Source organism: Colletotrichum costaricense (genome assembly GCF_030867565.1).
Source record: "Colletotrichum costaricense strain IMI 309622 chromosome Unknown Scaffold_4.1, whole genome shotgun sequence".
Taxonomy (NCBI): Eukaryota; Fungi; Ascomycota; class Sordariomycetes; order Glomerellales; family Glomerellaceae; genus Colletotrichum; species Colletotrichum costaricense.
In genome coordinates this window covers 2,277,505-2,294,951 of record NW_026848233.1, presented here as the reverse complement: position 1 = coordinate 2,294,951, position 17,447 = coordinate 2,277,505, and the positions used below count along the sequence as shown (strand labels likewise).

At 53.2% G+C, this 17,447-nt stretch overlaps 7 protein-coding genes across 7 annotated transcripts; 3 read left to right on the top strand and 4 right to left on the bottom strand.

Moving 5' to 3' along the window:
- Nucleotides 1-156: 156 nt before the first annotated feature.
- Nucleotides 157-1,618, top strand: CCOS01_04813 (uncharacterized protein; the record flags this gene model as incomplete). The annotated part of the gene is made up of 2 exons (XM_060452994.1): nucleotides 157-348; nucleotides 428-1,618. 2 exons carry the CDS (start codon nucleotides 157-159, stop codon nucleotides 1,616-1,618), a joined length of 1,383 nt encoding a protein of 460 aa, XP_060316952.1.
- A 67-nt stretch (nucleotides 1,619-1,685) lies between these two features.
- On the bottom strand, nucleotides 1,686-3,141 carry CCOS01_04812 (threonyl and Alanyl tRNA synthetase second additional domain-containing protein; the record flags this gene model as incomplete). Its single annotated transcript, XM_060452993.1, has 3 exons — nucleotides 1,686-2,310; nucleotides 2,378-2,855; nucleotides 2,916-3,141. The coding sequence occupies 3 exons, from the start codon at nucleotides 3,139-3,141 to the stop codon at nucleotides 1,686-1,688; spliced, it is 1,329 nt and encodes a 442-aa protein (XP_060316951.1).
- A 494-nt stretch (nucleotides 3,142-3,635) lies between these two features.
- CCOS01_04811 (transmembrane amino acid transporter) lies at nucleotides 3,636-5,179 on the bottom strand (the record flags this gene model as incomplete). The annotated part of the gene is made up of 3 exons (XM_060452992.1): nucleotides 3,636-4,432; nucleotides 4,498-4,931; nucleotides 4,995-5,179. The coding sequence occupies 3 exons, from the start codon at nucleotides 5,177-5,179 to the stop codon at nucleotides 3,636-3,638; spliced, it is 1,416 nt and encodes a 471-aa protein (XP_060316950.1).
- A 2,714-nt stretch (nucleotides 5,180-7,893) lies between these two features.
- On the bottom strand, nucleotides 7,894-9,900 carry CCOS01_04810 (uncharacterized protein; the record flags this gene model as incomplete). The annotated part of the gene is made up of 1 exon (XM_060452991.1): nucleotides 7,894-9,900. One exon carries the CDS (start codon nucleotides 9,898-9,900, stop codon nucleotides 7,894-7,896), a length of 2,007 nt encoding a protein of 668 aa, XP_060316949.1.
- Nucleotides 9,901-10,672: 772 nt separating this feature from the next.
- CCOS01_04809 (uncharacterized protein) lies at nucleotides 10,673-11,029 on the bottom strand (the record flags this gene model as incomplete). Its single annotated transcript, XM_060452990.1, has 1 exon — nucleotides 10,673-11,029. The coding sequence occupies one exon, from the start codon at nucleotides 11,027-11,029 to the stop codon at nucleotides 10,673-10,675; it is 357 nt and encodes a 118-aa protein (XP_060316948.1).
- Nucleotides 11,030-11,278: 249 nt separating this feature from the next.
- Nucleotides 11,279-11,518, top strand: CCOS01_04808 (uncharacterized protein; the record flags this gene model as incomplete). Its single annotated transcript, XM_060452989.1, has 1 exon — nucleotides 11,279-11,518. One exon carries the CDS (start codon nucleotides 11,279-11,281, stop codon nucleotides 11,516-11,518), a length of 240 nt encoding a protein of 79 aa, XP_060316947.1.
- A 2,425-nt stretch (nucleotides 11,519-13,943) lies between these two features.
- Nucleotides 13,944-16,748, top strand: CCOS01_04807 (uncharacterized protein; the record flags this gene model as incomplete). Its single annotated transcript, XM_060452988.1, has 1 exon — nucleotides 13,944-16,748. One exon carries the CDS (start codon nucleotides 13,944-13,946, stop codon nucleotides 16,746-16,748), a length of 2,805 nt encoding a protein of 934 aa, XP_060316946.1.
- Between the last annotated feature and the right edge of the window lie 699 nt (nucleotides 16,749-17,447).

Below are 17,447 nucleotides of genomic sequence, written 5' to 3'. Positions count from 1 at the left end.
ATCGCTTGATCATTTAAGCGCGGCCCGAATCTGACCTCATAAGCTTATTTAAACCTCAGCGACAACCGAGAAAACCGGACATGAGTATGTCCGCAACTTAACATCACCCCTTCATACCTTTCGGCCACGGACTTTGCAGAACGTTTTGTATTTCAGATGGCTATTCCGCAGCGGATCGCGCCCTCTGTCGAGACTCTAAGGGAGTTCTACGTCGGCAAGGATGTGAGAGACGTTCCGAAGCCGGCAGTAGTATTGGATGCGGCCAAGGTCAGGACGCACTGCCGGTCCATGTTGGAAGCCGTCGATGATCTGGGAGTCGGATTTCGATTCCATGTCAAGACTCACAAGGTGAGTGGTCCAACCCTGAAGTAGTCATATCAAATCTTTGAATGGCTCAATGGGGACAAGATATTGACCATCGCTGCAGACCAGAGAAGTCACAAAGCTCCAGGCAGGCGAGAAGGCAACAAAGATTAACTGCATCGTATCAACCGTAGCAGAGATTGAGTATCTCCTCCCAACCTTCAAAGAGTACAAAGACTCCAGTCGCCACGTCAATGTCCTCTACGGCGTTCCCCTTCTCGGTTCCCAGATTGAGCGCCTCGCCACATTAAGCCAAGAACTCGGCAAGGACGGACTCACGGTTCTTGTCGACCACCCTTCCCAGCTAGACTCAATTAGTCGGCTCCATGATCTAAGCGGTCTCCCAGTGGGCGTCTATCTCAAAGTAGACACGGGATATCACAGGGCAGGGCTTCCCGCCACGGCGCTCAACAAGGGCGGCCTGCTAGAGCAGCTTATGCAACTGGACGCGCAAGGCAAAGCGACCTTGGTGGGGCTGTACTCACACAGCAGTCTCAGTTATAAGGATGACACCGCTGACCAAGCGATGCACAATCTCGCTGGGGAGATCGAGGGCTGTCTGGAAGCCCTCCACGCCAACGAAAGTCTCCTCGCGGCCAACGCCTCGAGAGAAATCACTATTAGCGTTGGCGCGTCTCCTCAGGTCACGGCCATCGAGAACCTCACGGGCGCCACGGCGGTCAGCGGGTCCGGCGAAGCGCGTCTTCGGGCGGCTATCGGCAAAGTCCAAGCTGGGTCGCCGACGGTGAAGTCGACGCTCGAACTCCACGCCGGGGTATATGCTTTCCTCGATATGCAGCAAATTTCTACCCATTCGCGGACTGCACTAGGGAGCTATGAAGACGAGGTTGCCATCTCCGTTGTAGCCGAAGTTTGCAGCGTCTACAATGATGGCGAGCGGGAGAGGCCAGAGGCTCTCGTCGCTGTTGGTGTGCTGGGTCTCGGGAGGGAGCCCTGCCCTTCTTATCCGGGCTGGGGCGTCGTCGGGCGGCAGCCCGAGTTTGAAGCTGCGGGAGAACGGAGGCTTATCGTGGATAGGATCAGTCAGGAGCACGCTATTCTCTCGTGGGAGGCTGACGCTGGAGCGAACTCTGATCTACCGCAGATCCCGCTCGAGGTTGGTCAGTCTGTCAGTATCTACCCAAACCATGCATGTGTTACCGGTGCTCTGTATGGTTGGTACCTTGTAGTCGACTCGAGCAAGTCTAGCAAGACCGAGATCGTGGATGTTTGGGTTCGGGGATCGGGGTGGTGAATGAAATCATACGGAGCTGTACAAGGGAGACAGACCAAATGTCTTGTGGGCGAAATCAAAAACAGAATCATATTTCGAAACTCTCTACCAACTCCTTCAGAGCTTTCAAGTTGCCCTTGTCCCATGCCGTGACCTTTCCCTGCCACTTCTCCCCACCACCGCCGCCCTTCACCCCCGTCACAACGTCCTTGATCTTTGGAACGAGCGCCTCGACAGCAGCCTTCTCACCGAGAACAGAAATTTGTCCGCTGTTCCCGTCATCGCCAGTAGCCAAAACAACAACTCCACCACAAGCCATCACAGCGTCCTTGACGTTGACGGTAACCCACTTCACAAAGTCCGCGTTGCCATCCGCGCGATGAACCCACACACTCTTCGTGGATTGCAACTTGATCTTTGCAGCATCTGCCTCAAACTCGGCAATGTCCGCGAGAAGCTTCTTTTCCCTCTTCTTGAGATCCGCCGCGGAGCTCTGCACGGTCTTCACGGTCTGAACTATCTCTTCGGACGTGTTTTTGCACGACAGCAGCTTTGAGAGAGAGCTCATTGCACCGAGGGAGGCTGTCGCCAGGTTGATGGCTCGATCGCCGACGGAAAAGTAGAGGCGGTAGTTCTTCCCGTGGACTGGTTCGCCGTGATGAACGAGGATGAGTGAGATGTGGGATGTTTGGGAGAGGTGAGTGCCACAGCATCTGCAGCTTGTGTCAGCATCAACACGCTACCAAGAACGATTTAGCATGGTGTGTGAGGGTTGCATACGTATTGCGATCGATGTCGCCGATCCGGATCACACGAACGACTCCTTTACTCTGATCATAGTCCTCGGGCATCTTATGGACCTTGGCATCCTCCGGGGTTTCGACTGTAATTGGGAAGCTGGCGCGGATGATTTCGTTACACCTCGCCTGAATGGCTTGTAGTTCCGCGTCTAAAGGTTTCCGCGGAATATCGACGTAGTTCATCGCCCCAGTCTTTCCCATGCCCCAGCCGAGAGTGTTGAGGTTGTCATGGGTATTCATGACGGCGGATAAGAGATGTTGGCCCGTATGCTGCTGCATGTGGTCCCATCGGCGCTGGAAATCGACTTCTTGTCGTACCTTCTCACCGGGATCGAGGGGTTTGGGAGAGTGATAGACGCATCGTAGCCCAACGCGTTCGACAAATTGAATCGGGATGGCGGAAGCATCCGTGCTTGAGAGGGGAGTGATTGATCCGTGATCAGACGGTTGTCCGCCGCCTGGGGAGCGCAGTTGAGTAAGTCTAAAGTGCTAATATATTCATTGAAGTCGTGCGGTACCTTCGGGAAAGAGGACGGAGTCGGCGAATTCGATCAACCACACCTCATCGGTGCTGTTGTTGGAGACTGGTCCCGCAGATTTGTTCCTGCTGGTCTTCTTTGTTGGTGGGGGTGGGGGCCTCTTTTCACATGAGATGACTTCTGCCTCTAGAGTGCGAAGATATGAGTTCTGTTGACAAGCTAATGCCCCGACTACTTGGGCCCGAGTTGATTCTGTGACTGCCATTTTTGAATGAGTCTTGCAATGTTTGGATAAGAATTGGCTCAATTGAAACGTAACTTCATGCTGAGTAGTGAGTGAGTCAATTGAGATAGTGGCCAACATCATCGATGAGATGAGGTAAGCAGATAAGAAAGGTGGAGACGGATGGCGGCAGTCGGGCTTGTTGAGCGCCGAGTGGAAAATTCACTCACGTGATTCTCATCCCGCAAATTCGTTTTGGTCAGGCTGTCAACGACAGAGGGAACATCATTCCATTCCGGCAAGGATGCGAGTCAGGTTGTCTGGAACTGTGAAGACAAGTGGCGTTGATCACCACTGGGACTCGCCCCATACTTGCCTGCGATGACCCAACGCTTCGGTGGCGTTCTTCGTGGTTGTGCATCCGGCATTGTCACGATATTCTCACGGTGAAGCGCTGACTGAGTTTGGGTCAAACGTCCATATTCAACATATTATATTCATTAGATGTTGCGATAACTAATAACAATGCCTACTTCTCATCGCGCGGCGTTGGAAGCACACGTCCACGGCTTGGTGCCCTTCTCATTAGCAATCGACTCGATAGACGCCCACAGACCAAGCACGCAGATGAGGAATCCCGTGAGGAACAGGATAACATTGGCCACGAACTTGCACGTCTGCTTTCCGTCCTTGAACCAGTTGCCGTAGTGCATCCACAGCCAGAAAATACCGGGAAGACCGTATGAGAACCACGAGGCGAACAGTGCGCAAATGAGGCCGAGCAGCGAGTTGAACACAGGGATGGACTCGGCAATGACCATGGACAGTGCCCAGATGCCGACGACGATGCCGATCCACGCGATGCCGGAGAGCTTGGTGCGGCGAATCATGTGCTTCGTGTTGCGGAACAGGCGCGAGAAGATATACTTTGCGGCAACGTGGCCGTAGATGACACCAGCGATGACAATGGTCGGGATGGCGATGCCCCAGATGGCCTTGCGCATCGTCTTGGAGCCGGCGGCGGAGAGGGCGGGGGAGGGGACGTCCGGTCCGACGAAGACGTAGATGACAATGGCGGCGAGCAGGTAGAGCGTCGTGTCGGCGATCTGGAGAAGGGCCAGGGCCTTGGGCCAGTCCTCGGGCTTCTTGAACTCGCCGATGACGCTGAAGAAGCAGGAGTGACTCGAGAAGGCGATAGCGATGTTGGTCACGGCGAGGAAGGCGCCGGTGAAGCCGAGCTGGCGGGCGACTTCGATGCTGCCGGAGCCGATGGGGCGGGAAACGGCGACGTCACCGAGGGTCATGAGGACGGCCAGGGTGATGGACAAGCATGCTATGTTTCTTGGTAAGTCAAAGTTCATGAAAGCAAATTCTCGAAAGAAGGGCGGTTGAACTCACAAGCCATGGACATGTAACTCGTGTACTTGAGCGTTCTCGGGAAGTTGAGCACGGCGAAAACAGCCAAACCGACGACGGCCCACACAATGGTGCAGGTAGACGAGTTGGTCAGGGTGTTGAGGCAGATGGTCCAGGTCAACAAGTGGCTGCCCATGACAAAGACCTGGAAGATAACCTGCGCCCAGCCAAAGACCTCCTGGAAGACGGCGCCCATACCAATGGACTTGCCGATGACCTCGACGGCGTCGCCAAAGTTTTGCACAAAGGGGTACTCGTTGCGGAACTCAGCCAGGACGAGGCCTGAGTACGTCGACAGGAAGCTCATGACGAGGATGAGGACAATGCCCGGGACGAGACCGACAGTCGCCAGAACGGAGGGCAGCGAGAGGATGCCCAGGGACACGGTCTCGGCGATGAGGACGATGCCACCTTGCCTGAGAGTATATGGGTTAGCAAACGAACAGCCGTGGCGTCGTTGAAGCATAGCCTAGACGTACCACCAGGTGAGAGTCTTGTAGTCGATCAGTTCACCATCCTCTCCCGTCAGGACGCTGTTGTGCTCCTCCGCCGTCGCGGGCACGTAGGCCGGCGCGGCCTCCTCACGATCGCCGACATCCTTCTTAGCCTGGTTCTGAGCCTCCGTCATCTCGGGGCTGTTGGTAACTTCTGTGGCGGTACCCATTTTGCCTATAGTATACACACAGATGTGTGATATCGGTCACTGTTTGCTGTACCTGACGCGTTGAAGCTGTCAGTAAGTCCGTCCGTCGCCCTGCGTGATGAAGAAGAAGCAGGATGAAGTTGAGAGGTGGTTCAGAAATGGAGAGAACCACGACGGACGTTCAGGTGAGGGACGAAGAGAGGGAAACGGTAGAAAATCTCTCGCATTCAAGACCCAGAGTCCTTCTATCCTTGGGGGGACCAGATTTCTTGATATAATCCACCCAGGCCACGCCGCGATCGGCCTCGTCAACCTCACTGGAACCCGCGCAGGGCGAATTGGTCATACGAGACATCTGCCGAGGCGATCTCGGCGCGTCCGCAATGGCGAACCGCGCAGGGCCAGAGGGCCGTCAGACGGCCCACGGGGGTGTGAGAAGTTGTGAACTCTTGCAGCGGCACCTTTCCCAGCAGAATGACTCGGGGCCCGCACCTCCGGCCCACTCGGGATTGTGGCAACTTGGGGGACTTTGTGCCTGGACGTTGAAAGTTTGGAACACCGCACCCCTGCCCGGCTCTGGAGCCTCATCCACCACAACCACCACCATCTACGGAAACCCTTCCGCCGTTGATTCGTTGCCGGTGATGCCCGTCTTTTCAGTGTGTTCAAACTGACGTCTCATCCACATACTGGGTGTTCGCATCTCACTTTAGCCTCAAAGTCATGAGGGGAACTTGAGTCCCGCTCCGGCAGCTAAGAAAATCCATCATTCGATCCCAAGCTTTCTCCCACCCCCAACTCCCTAAGCTCAAGAAGAAGAAAAAAGTCAATGGGCTGATCGGCCACCACCAAAAACCCAAAAGACGCAGAGTCACCGTACCAAAAAAAGACTACAAAGAACAGGAAAATCTGCTCGGAACGCGCCTCGTACCAAAAAAATCTTCAAGCGCGCATTACCCATCCGTACCATCTCAACCCATCAAAAAAAGTCCCACACGTTGGCTAATATTTACGTGATTATATCCACTTGGCACGGGTTTTACTAATGTTGACGTCCCAGTTGGTTTGTGGAGTGGTCAATTCATGTTATTCCCAACTCCACGAGCGTAAGTCCCCCAATCTGCCCATTGCCCATCCTCTTTTGCAGGTCCCCTATCGAAACCCAAGAAAAGTCTGGAAAGATTTTCGGCCCTATTTCCCCGCGTGGTTCCTCACGATCCACGCAACGCAAGCCGATGCCGCAGCCCGCATGCCCGGGGCCGGCGCATGCAGTCAAATCTTTTACGCAAATTTGTTCGCCAACGGGGTTTCCTGGTGTCTTGCTTTTGACTCTTGCGCCCACGGGTATGAGTGCTTCCCCCTTTTGCTACTCCGCTCTGGTCTGCATGGTCTGCATGCTGCATAGAACGGCTCATTTCGCCGTAATCCGCTTCATTCTAGAAGCCCGCAACCGGTTGTCTCTATTCCTTGTGTCCTCTTCCTGTTACCGCGGACCATGGAGACGCGGCCACGATTGCCTATCCCGGATCCGTAGCCTCTCGAGTCTCAAGTAGGTTTACTGTTCATCGGGGTGAGCATTCGTACTTCGGTGCATAAATTGCATTAGATCAATAGAAACACGTGAATGGGACTTTTGAAGGCACCAGATTGTAGCTAGGCCATCGAGAGCCTGTAATGCTCTTACTTTCCTTCGTAGCCACATGATAAATAACATAAGATTCTTCGGAAACAAGGTACTCGGAGGGCAGCTAAACAGGACACAACGTTCCATTTCCCCGTACAACGCACATATAGTCATATACTAGTCCATACACGTGGATCTGGAGAACCGCGGGAGTCCGTCCCTCGTAGATCCCGTCTTGCCCGCCAGAGGTTCATGACGGCTCACGACGGCTCTCCCGAGTGGCCCCCTCCCTCTTCCTTCATCTCGTTCCCCTTTTTTTACCCTTCCAGGACGACGGGCTACTTCTCCACGGTCTCTATCTACTAATCGTTCTCTTACTCACCCGCGGGTAACCGAGATCTGAGATCTCCTACCCGTACGCCTGCTCCTTCTTTCCCCGGATCTTCTCACTTTCCCCTCCAAGCCATGTGCTAGATAGATCTTGTTTTTTCCCCTTCCCGTCCCCCGCAATCTGCAACGTTGATGAAGGGTTCGTGTCACTTTAAGAGGGGGCGGGGGGAGGGGGTTTCCCTATGATCGAGATGGCGTGCTTGTTGTTTGAGAGAAAAACTGGAGCCATCTTCTGGAGAGACAGCAAGTGTGAGTGAGTATATGTAGTGTGTGGCTGCCCAATGATGAGGTGCTTGTGTCAAACACTTCCAACATTGCCTATGAATGACGGCTTATTTCCTACAAGTATATCATGGATGCTAGTTTTATATCAAGTTTGGACTGTCCACTGGATCGTCGAAAGCCCAACTTGTCAATGATGCTCGTATCTGTCCTCTCGAGGGTCCTTCCTGGGAGTCTCGTACATCAAATCGAAATCAACAGGTTATTAGAGTCACTTCCCATGGCAGCTTCGCTTTCAGGGAAACACATCGGACGACAGATATTGATAAAAGTTGATGTCTCATTCAGTCGGGAATCATACATCCCAGGTATCTGTCTAGTCTCCTCTCCCCGATCCACCCAAACTCCCTTTTTACCCTTCTTCATCCCATACACATTATAATTACAGTGTTAAGTCATATGTAATAGGTAACGGGCCATCCCGTTAGGGAGCGTTGCGTTATTTCATCGGTGTAATGATAACAACTATCCACTCAACCTTTTCCTCCGCATTCTTCAATGGTGTCCATTGGCTGGTGAGCTTCTCCATCTTCCCTGCCTCGCTCACCAGGCTGGCAAAACCCGACCTGCTGACAGGTCGTCCATGTTTCTTCGTGCTGCCGTCTGATTCGTCTTTGGATGAACGCCCGCCGAGGCCAATGAGACTGCCCTTCCGTGCGAGGTAGTTACCGCCGAGCATGATATCTAGCGTGGCCGTCTTTCCGTTTTGAATCACCCGTTCGCGCACCGTGTTCTTGAAGCTCTTCGTAATCGATGGCGAGTCCGCGAGGTCGGAAAGGACGGTAAAGATGTCTCGGTGCGTAATGCTATCGGCGAAAAGGCCGAGGCCGAGCGCCTCCAGCGCGGCGGCTGAACAAAAGGCAACACTCAGCTGAGCGGCCTTTCTCTTGTTAGGGTCTGGAGGTAGAGACGATGACCTTGGTGGGAAGGCGGAAGGTCCGTCCGTGTTTTGCAAAACAATGAATCGGCTGTAGCCAGAGTAAACAGTGTCCAGCTGAGTGGGTGCCGAAAGGTGCTCTTCCGAGCTCGAAACCGTTAGCAACTGCTCCAAGCCGAGGCCAACGCCTTGCGACGGTGACGTATTTTCCTGATTGTTGCTGTTGTGCGTCGCATGCTTTCGGAATGGTTGGAAGAGGCTTTTCTTGGGCCCTTTGTTGTGTAGACTATCCCTATTGCGGAGACTGGTCCGCCGTTCCTGTTTTCTGTCTCGGCTGCTCGTACGGCTCATGCGGCGACTGACTCGGGACTCCCGACCCGAGGTCTCTTCCTTTACCTCATCTAGCGCCGGCCCAAAGTTGAGAATCCGGAGGAGGTCTTTGTAGCCACCAACGTTGTCCGACACGTTGATCTGCCCTCCGAGGTAGTATCGTAGCTTGCCGGAAGAGTCCGTGAGCGGACAGGTGAATAGAAGATTCCAGTACGGGGTGCCGTCTCTCCGGTAGTTGAGTACGAGCTCCAACGACTCCTCCTCCCGCGCGACAGTATCTCGGATGCGTTTGACGGTGTCCTGGTCCGTGAGTGACCCTTGTAAGATACGGCAGTTGCTTGAAAGAGCCTCGACTTTCGGATACCCAGTAACAGAAACGAAAGCATCTGATGCGGCGATGATGGGGTAGTCTGAGCTCAAGGCATCCGTCAAGCAGAATGACTCGGCAAGACCAGGGTATTTGAAGACGCGAGTGCCGGATAGAGCCGCCGAGGTAGAGATGGCAAGCTGATGCTTCACAAATTCTGGATAGATGGACCGGGCAACTCGCTGCTCGACGCATCGTGTAGATTCTGCAAACATAGATTCGAGACCTGGGAGAACAGAATTTGTCAACTGCTTCATATCGGCATTCAATGACTTGGAGACAGTTGAAGGTAGATTTGCTGGTGTCGGCATTGATGAGGCTTGTTTCCCAAACAGTGCTAATGATTTCGCGTATTCCTGGGTCCTCAGAAGAAATTCGATGTCCGAACCGCAGCCATGATTTTGGGCGAAATGGAAGAAACGTTGAGAGGCGGAAGCGTTGGCAAGAACCATCTGAAAGACCTCTCGGCCAAGGAAGTCCGGTATAGACAAAGTCTCTGGTTCGATCTCCATGACTGGTGGCCCGAAGCTTCGGCGCAGACTTGTTGAGACGCTGTCGAGACTGGGCCACATACCGGGCCCAAAAGTCGGGGATCTCGGGGACCCATCGGGATTGTAGTCGGTGTATCGACGGAAGGCGTCTTCGTTTGTGTGTAATGACAGGCCAGAATTGCTCCTCAGGCGCAAGGACATCTTATTCGGTCGTGAGCTTCGGGGCGTCGGGGGCGGAGAGAATCTCATGGTAGGAACGGGCAGGCAGGCCGACGATGGACTGCTTCTCAATCCTGGGCCCCGTAGACCCTTTGGGCTTTGGTTGTAGTCATCATCGTATGGCGGTGTCACGGGTGACCTTCGAGACATGGAAGAGGCCATGTTTGGAGTTCGGTTGGAAAAGGAAAAATGAGGGACGAAAAAGGAGCGTGATAAGTGACAGCCCTCTGGCAGGCTCGGCCGGACGTAGGAATATGACGGAAGGCGTCTATTACAAGGAACAAAGCAGCGGCTTTAGAAAAGGATACTCGTTAGCAACGACTACGGCCGCATGTTATGTGATGCAGAGAAACAAAGTGACTGACACCGATAACACATGCCACCATGAGTTGGAGGGGTTTCTCTGGAGATAGAAAAGACGGCCGACCTCCGGTGCTTATAGCAAACGCGCCAGTGGACGAACCCTGACTCGCACTGGGACAGTCTCTTTGGTGTTGTGCCAGGCTTGTCAAACGCCGTAGGCAATAAGATGTCTTAGCTCGACGCCACGAACTTGTGGGGGAAAGCCTGGCTTGCTAGAGCCTGGGTCTTCGGAGACAAACACACATAATGAGCTGCGTCTGCCGAGCGTTCTCCTTGGGTCATTGTCCCATGGCGCAGAGCAACGTTGAGGCCCGATATGCGACTTTGCTTGCGTCTGCAGGTGCGCATCGTCGATCACTACCATCAATGCCTGCCAGCTATTTCATGAATGAGCTGCCGATATTGGCCTTCCGACCTCGTTGACTAGGACTGGGCTAGCTGCTTGTCTGTTGTTCCAGGCTTGACCATCAGGGGTCACCCAGGAGCAAACTGCATGTGAGTGTAAAAAAAGCAACGAGACCGTGCGTCAAAGTCGGTTGGCGACTTGATTGTGGCGGCGTCGAGAAGCTCCTTAAGCTCCTTCACACGGCGATTCTACCTCGCCTAACAGCACTGTGCTGGAGCTAAGATGGACGGGCGTTGGGTGAGGATGCCACCATGCCATCCGAAGTCTGGCGTCGATGATGAGGAGGAGAGCGGCGAAGGCGTAAGGAACAACCAAAGATGCAAAGGTTGGCCAGGAAATGTTGGCTGAATCTTGGTCCACATGGTAGACGATCTCCCGCCATTGCGTGACGACGGAGTGGCACAGGCCTATTTTGGGTCCCTCCCAGGCCGCCGGCTGGGATGCCTGTCCTTGTCGGGGGTCCAAGAAGGGGCACGACGCCGTTGCGACGCTTTGGCCGGTGGCGGCGGTTGGATGTCGCATGCTGCTTTTGGCAGAGTAGCGTGAGGAGGTCCACGAAGGCAAGAAATGCTGTCATGCAGAAAACGGCGGTCAGCAAAAGGCGAGAGAGGAAGCAGGGTTGGCTCTGCAGTCGCTATTGGGGGTTTCGTTGACAGTGTCCATGTCCGTACGCCAACATGGGATTGAGGAAGCCGCGCAGGCGGGAGAAATAGAGGGACATCCGTATTTTCGTTTCAGTATAAATGAAGGTCTCGGATACCATCGACGTAAATGTCGCAGATCGAATGGAACATGTCGCTCTTTAGAGCCTGGTACTGGCTCGGTGGATGGACCGTCGTTGGTGTGCACCGCGGCATCTTCCTTGAACGGCAGACCAGCGGTATCCGTGATCTCGTCGCCACACCAGCGAATGCTTCTCGTGTTTACCGGTGTGGCCCGGTGACCATCGCAGCTAATAGCGCTGGCGGGGACCATGAAGAGGAGGGGCGGGAGAAGAACTGCGGGCAGTAAAAACCGACTGTGCGTCTAGCTCACGACTAGGTGTATCAGGTATCCGTCCTTGCGGGAGGCTCTAAATGGCCAATATCGAGCCGTTTTCAGGTGAAGAGCGACCGATGAGTTGATGAGTCGTCACAAACGACAGGCGTGGGAGGACGAAAGAGAAGCTGGAGAGACACAAAGAGGTCTATGCTTGGTCAGAGTTTGGCGGCATTCCATCGTCTAGTCCGGGCGCCAGGATGATCAGACGGTCCTTGCATGGCTAGGCGGGCTGCGAGAAGGCGGGAACGACTTCAGACGAAAGAGACTGTGGTCTGTGTGACCGAACTGGCTGATTGTGCTCCTCAGCTGCGACTCGTCGTGTGATGTGCGAGCTGGAAGTACTCGGTAGAGAGATGCAGAGAACTTTGAGAAGTGGGAGGAAAGCTGAGGTGGAGAGGTGGAAGGGACGTGATGCACAGTGCCCGGGCTGCTAGGTCGAGTACGTACCGTTGTTCCAAAGGGGAGTACGTACCGCCAACGCTCGTCGTTTGCGCCTCAGACATTCAGGTCATCAAGCCTCAATGGCCGCACCAAATTTCTCCCATCCGACGCTCTTCATCCACCAGCTGGCTTACTGCTCAGCCATCGAACGGTCAATCTCGAGGGCACTGGTGGTATCAGGACCTGTCATTACACGCCCGAGTTTCGTGCGGCAAGCTCATCTTCCTGCCATACCCCAGAGTTCAGTTGCCAAAAGGACGTGATCGATGAACAGCTCGCCGTCTACTGCCATCCATCCGCATGAGAGCCGTTGACACTGTGGGGAAACCACGCGGGAACCAGCGACATTCTGTGGGTAACAGCGTGGTGGCTGACACCCATATGAGAAAAGGAAGCATAATCGAGCCAGGCTCTCAGCCTCGACTTGTTAGCTCTCAGATTAGACGCTGCAGGAGTATAGGTCAATCAAGCCTATGAGTGATCCTACATAAACGGGAATTTGGAAAAAGTATTCAACGGGTAGTTCTGTCAATCCTCTCCTTTCCTTCCAATTTAGCATGCTTAGCCTTTTGAGAGTTGGATATTTCATATCACCATGACATATGCTAGATAATAAGTCTGCACGTGCAAATATTGCAGCTCTAGATTGAGCGAGCGAAGGTTGACCAAATTCCGGCAGTCCGCTTCAAGCCTTAGCCACGGGATCTCACAAGAACCCCAGATGTTGGCTAGATGCTCAGGCTTCCGGTCCGGTCAATCCCAATCAAACTAAGAAATGCACCAGCCAGTAACGACTATTCTAGCTAGCTTGAGGCTGCTGGAAGTGCTAAAATTACCTACATGACAATCGCCTGAGTGAAATGACGGCTAGGCCACGATGAGGATGAGGAATAGGCGAGATGCTACAGACGACTCAAAGGCCAGAGAGACACTTAGATGGTCCTGTTTCGCGAAGCGTTCCGGCGAAACTCAATGAACACAGCTTCAGCTGAATTTACCCGTCATAATAAAAGCTCGATTACAAGATGTGGTTCGTACCCTTAGCCTCACAAACAAGCTCCATGTGCGCAGGGGCCTTTTTATTTCTTTCTTCAGAGAAAAGCTTCGTCGCTTCACACAAGGCCCGACGACGACATTATCATAGGTCCAAAGTATAGTTTCACCTTGCATCTTATTCAAGAGTTCCCAAATTTCATCATGCCCTTCTGGTACCTGGTCCTTTCAAAGCAGACAGTCCAAGGAGTGGGACTCCGTTGGCAAGCGTGAGGTCATTCCAGAAGAAGTTTTGAGAGTCACACTTTGTACCTCTACAGGCAAAGCTCAAGTCAACTAGAGCAGACACGGGCTCCCAGAAAGTGGGTATCGGCTGAGAGGTTGAAATACTATTTGCCCTGGCCCACAGAGGCTGTCACGGAATCGCACTTGATGCTCGTTGAGCATGGCCTCTATTCAAAGTATTGTTTTTGATAACTGGCGACGTGTGGATTCCGGTCTCGGAAGTTTTAGATGAAAGGCAGCACTATTGAGGTTCAGATTCCGTAGCCGGAGCAGACAATACCCATCGCTGGTTAGGAAAAAGGTGCACGGCGAGAGGGTTCCAAATTCGTGATCTCATTGTCATCGCGGATTATATAAGCAACATGCATGACTAAGGAAGGTCGCCCGATGGCCCAGCGGCGGCCGCTATAGAGACTTCCCTACGGGCGCTAAATCGCTAAAACGGACTTCAACGGCGCTGGAGGCAACAGCATTGGCCAGGCGGCAACGGACCCGCCTTGCAGAGCTTGCGACACGCTGTGACACCTCATTGTCAACATCGGCCGAGATTTGACGTTACACCTACAACTACAGCCGCAACTCAATCATCATCATCACCTGCTCTTCTCCCTCCAAACCCCAGAGAAGGCGAAGATTACCTATCGTACATGCGTACGATACAACTACACTCGCTACGATGCCTCTCAACCATCGGCTTGGACAGGCTCTCACAGAGGCTCGATCCAAAGCTCGATCAGTATACCATCTACTGCGTGACCGCGGCGTCAACGACGAGGCACGCGTAGCTGTCAGAAAACTTCTTGGTACTCTCCATAGTCTTTGGTTATTGTTTGAAGACTTCGCAGAACAAGACACTTCGCCAGCGTGCCCAGACCACACCCTTTTTGACGACTTGAGCGATCTTCTTGATGACCCCAGCCTCGCGTGGTCAGCAAGCTCGGCAAGACCAAGAAGCGAGGCTCCTTCTCTCTCAGCATTTACCTCGAGTATCTACAGAATTCAGTGTCAGCTCGATTCTCTTGTGCGTTGCGACTCTTGGGCCGCCTTGCTCGTGCGCTTGTCGACGGACGGTTACCGCAAAGACGTTCTCAGCCAACACCTGGATCATACAGTCGAACTCATACCCAAACCCACAGAGATCGATAGCGACAGGTGTATTGCCATACTTCTGAATGCCGAATTTGACAAACAATTGACTGAATGCTTTGTACACCGGCAATATGTTGCTGAGAGAGACATCAAGTGCCCCGAATATGGTGCGGCAGCAAAGCTTCTACCCGATTTGGCCCGCCAACGATACACCGATTACAAGACACCTCTGCACGTGCTTTTTCACTCAAGGAAGTCGTCGCACTTTCTTCAATGGCTATTGGAATACGCCAGGCAGGAATGGCCGGAGCAGTTCAACCTTAGCTCCGGTGCCCTCTCGATGACACCTCTGAATCTGCTGATGTCGAGACTCGAGGATGACTCGGTCACTCCTTTCCACGTTGCTGCGTCATTGGGGCTTCCACGGCTCTGCGAGCAACTTTTGTTGTGGGGAGTGGACGTCAATAAGCCGAGCTCTATGGGCACCCCTCTTTACTGTGCATTGCTCGGTCCAACGGCCCTGTTAGGACGCTCTGCAGACGCCTCACAACTAGTGTCTGACTGCAAGCCTACCGATTCGCAGGAGGAGACTATAAAAGTCCTCTTGGATTCAGGAGCTTCGTGTACTGTGGAAACAGCTGGCCCTTGCCAAGACGAAAAATTCTCACTGGCAACATTGGCATTCCTCATTTGCCAGGCGATCCGTGCTCCAAAGATCCTACTTCAACTTCTCAAGTTGGGCATTAGCCTTGATCTGAGATTCGTACAGCTCTTCCATGGCAAAGATTCTCTTCTACAATACTGGCCATCGCCTCTCAAGCCACCGACGCGTTCGTTTTTGGAGGGAATGCTTCCCGCGATCCTTGACAGAGCCATTCCCGAATACGACAGCTACAATGATATATCACTATTGGCCACAGGTATCTATGAGATCCTAGACCATTTTGATTTGGCTCGTCCTTCTAGTATTGCCAGGTCCCGACCTCTTGATGTCTCCGACACCTTGTATGAAGAACTTGTCAGAGAAGCAGTTCAGGATGGCGAGACGGCAGTTGTGAGAAGGCTTATCTTGGATCCTCGTTGGAATCCAAATGCATTGATGGCGCCCCAGAGAGCACTATCAAGCGCATCATCAGAAGATGAATTTGCTATGGACGAGCCTCGAGATGGAACTACAATCCTACACTACGCGGCCGAGACCGACGAAATAGCTCTACTGGCTGCTATCTTGACATCGGGAGAAGATGTCAATGTCCATGTTCGCAACCATAAAGACCAGACACCCCTGATGCTGTCAGAGTCGCCCGAGGTCTTTAGGCTTCTCTTGGACCATGGAGCAAGAACCACAGACACCGATGAAAGTGGACGTAACGTTTGGCACTTCGCAGCCGCCAATTCAGACATCGAGCTACTGGACTGCCTTCAAGAGTACGACAAGCACAAAGACCACAACCTGAGGGCGGTAATGAATGACGGCCAGACCCCCATTGCCGAAGCCGTCCTCTATCCCTTCAGCTCCATGAGGAAAGGGCAAAAATTAACGCCCGCAGCTTTAAAAGTGGCGATTCACATGCTGGAAATTTGCAGGCCAAATCTCGCCTACCTCAAAAGCCCGGAACCTCTCGTTCTTCTGGCTGTCGAATGTGGCTCGGCGGACCTACTCCGCAGCTTGATTGACTTCGGCGCGGACCCCTTCGAAGTTGATGGAGAATCTCGGAATGCCCTACACTACCTCAACGTGTCGGCTACAAACCCTCTGATTGATATTCTTTTGAACTTGGACTTTGAAACCATCCTCAATGTCCAAGGACTGTCTCCGGCGGAAACAATCTTCCAGGTTTTCAACGACAGGGCCCTGTTTGGCCCCACGTCCGCCACTCACCCCGCCAGCTTTTGCGCGCTAGATGCTGGCGTATACAGCCGCCTGCTTGACTACAAGGATATTATTGCCAGCCGCGATGATTCCGGTATGGGGCTGTGGGAGCGGTTTTCTCGCAATGTGTTTGCAACAGATGCTCCCAGATGGCCAGCAGAACTGACTAACTCTGCGCAATCATCACTGCAAATTGCTGTGGAATGCTTGATCAAGAAAGGAGCCTTGGCCAAGTACGAAGAGGAACGTGGACGGTGCGGTATCATTCCAATCTTCTCGAGGTGGACAGAGATTTCTGGCACCAAAGGACGGTTGCCCAAGTGGCTGGGATCAATACTATGGCCAATTCTCGAAGTCACGACGAAGATAGACGAAGTGAGAGAATCGCCAGGTGTGGTAGAATTCATCACACGGGCCACTGAGCTGGAAAATCACGAAATTGCCCAACACTATTTGAACACGGGGGATCATCAAACGGCCCAATACTATTTGGATTTAGGGGATATGGTTCCCGAGTGATGCCATGCTCAGGAAATAGCTCAGGTGTTCCCTGACATTATGCGAAGCCAAAGCAGGACCGAGGAGGCTTCTGGCTACTCGAGGAGTAGGAGGAAATAGTCAGAGCGGTGGTCAGAATGTAGGATACGAACTTTCAGGGATTAAAGCCCGTATGTGGCATTTTTGGCTTTTGGAAAGTCTGGACTGGATCTTGAAGTTTCTGCATTTTGTGCGATGGCAATGGCAGGGACGAGCGGTGAGGACTGCGGTCCTCGGCGTGGACGAAGAGGGCAACGAGCTCTTTAAAGACAGCGATCCATCATCTGGGGAATGAGCATTAGCGTAACATGCATAGCCGAGCGTCTCTCTTGCCATACCTTGTTTTCAATACCAAGATGGTTTCAACAACAGCCGTATTCTTCGAGTAAGCTGCGCGAAGGCAGACAACTGTGAGACTGGCGACAGAACAGGGCTCCCCTGATGGGATACCTGGTTTTTGCCGCCTTCCATTCTTTCCCAAATCATAGTGCGGTGAACATGTATGGCTAGAACTGCTTCCTTCATCGCCATCTTCCCCCAAGGTAGGGTAGCCGGCATCGCGATGGTCAGAACGGCAGTGGGCAGCTCTCGCGGATATACCTGTGCCTGAATTCAACAAACAACAAGGCGAAGACGAGAAAAAAAGAGTTCACCACCGGTGTGGCTACATCTCTTGGCGAT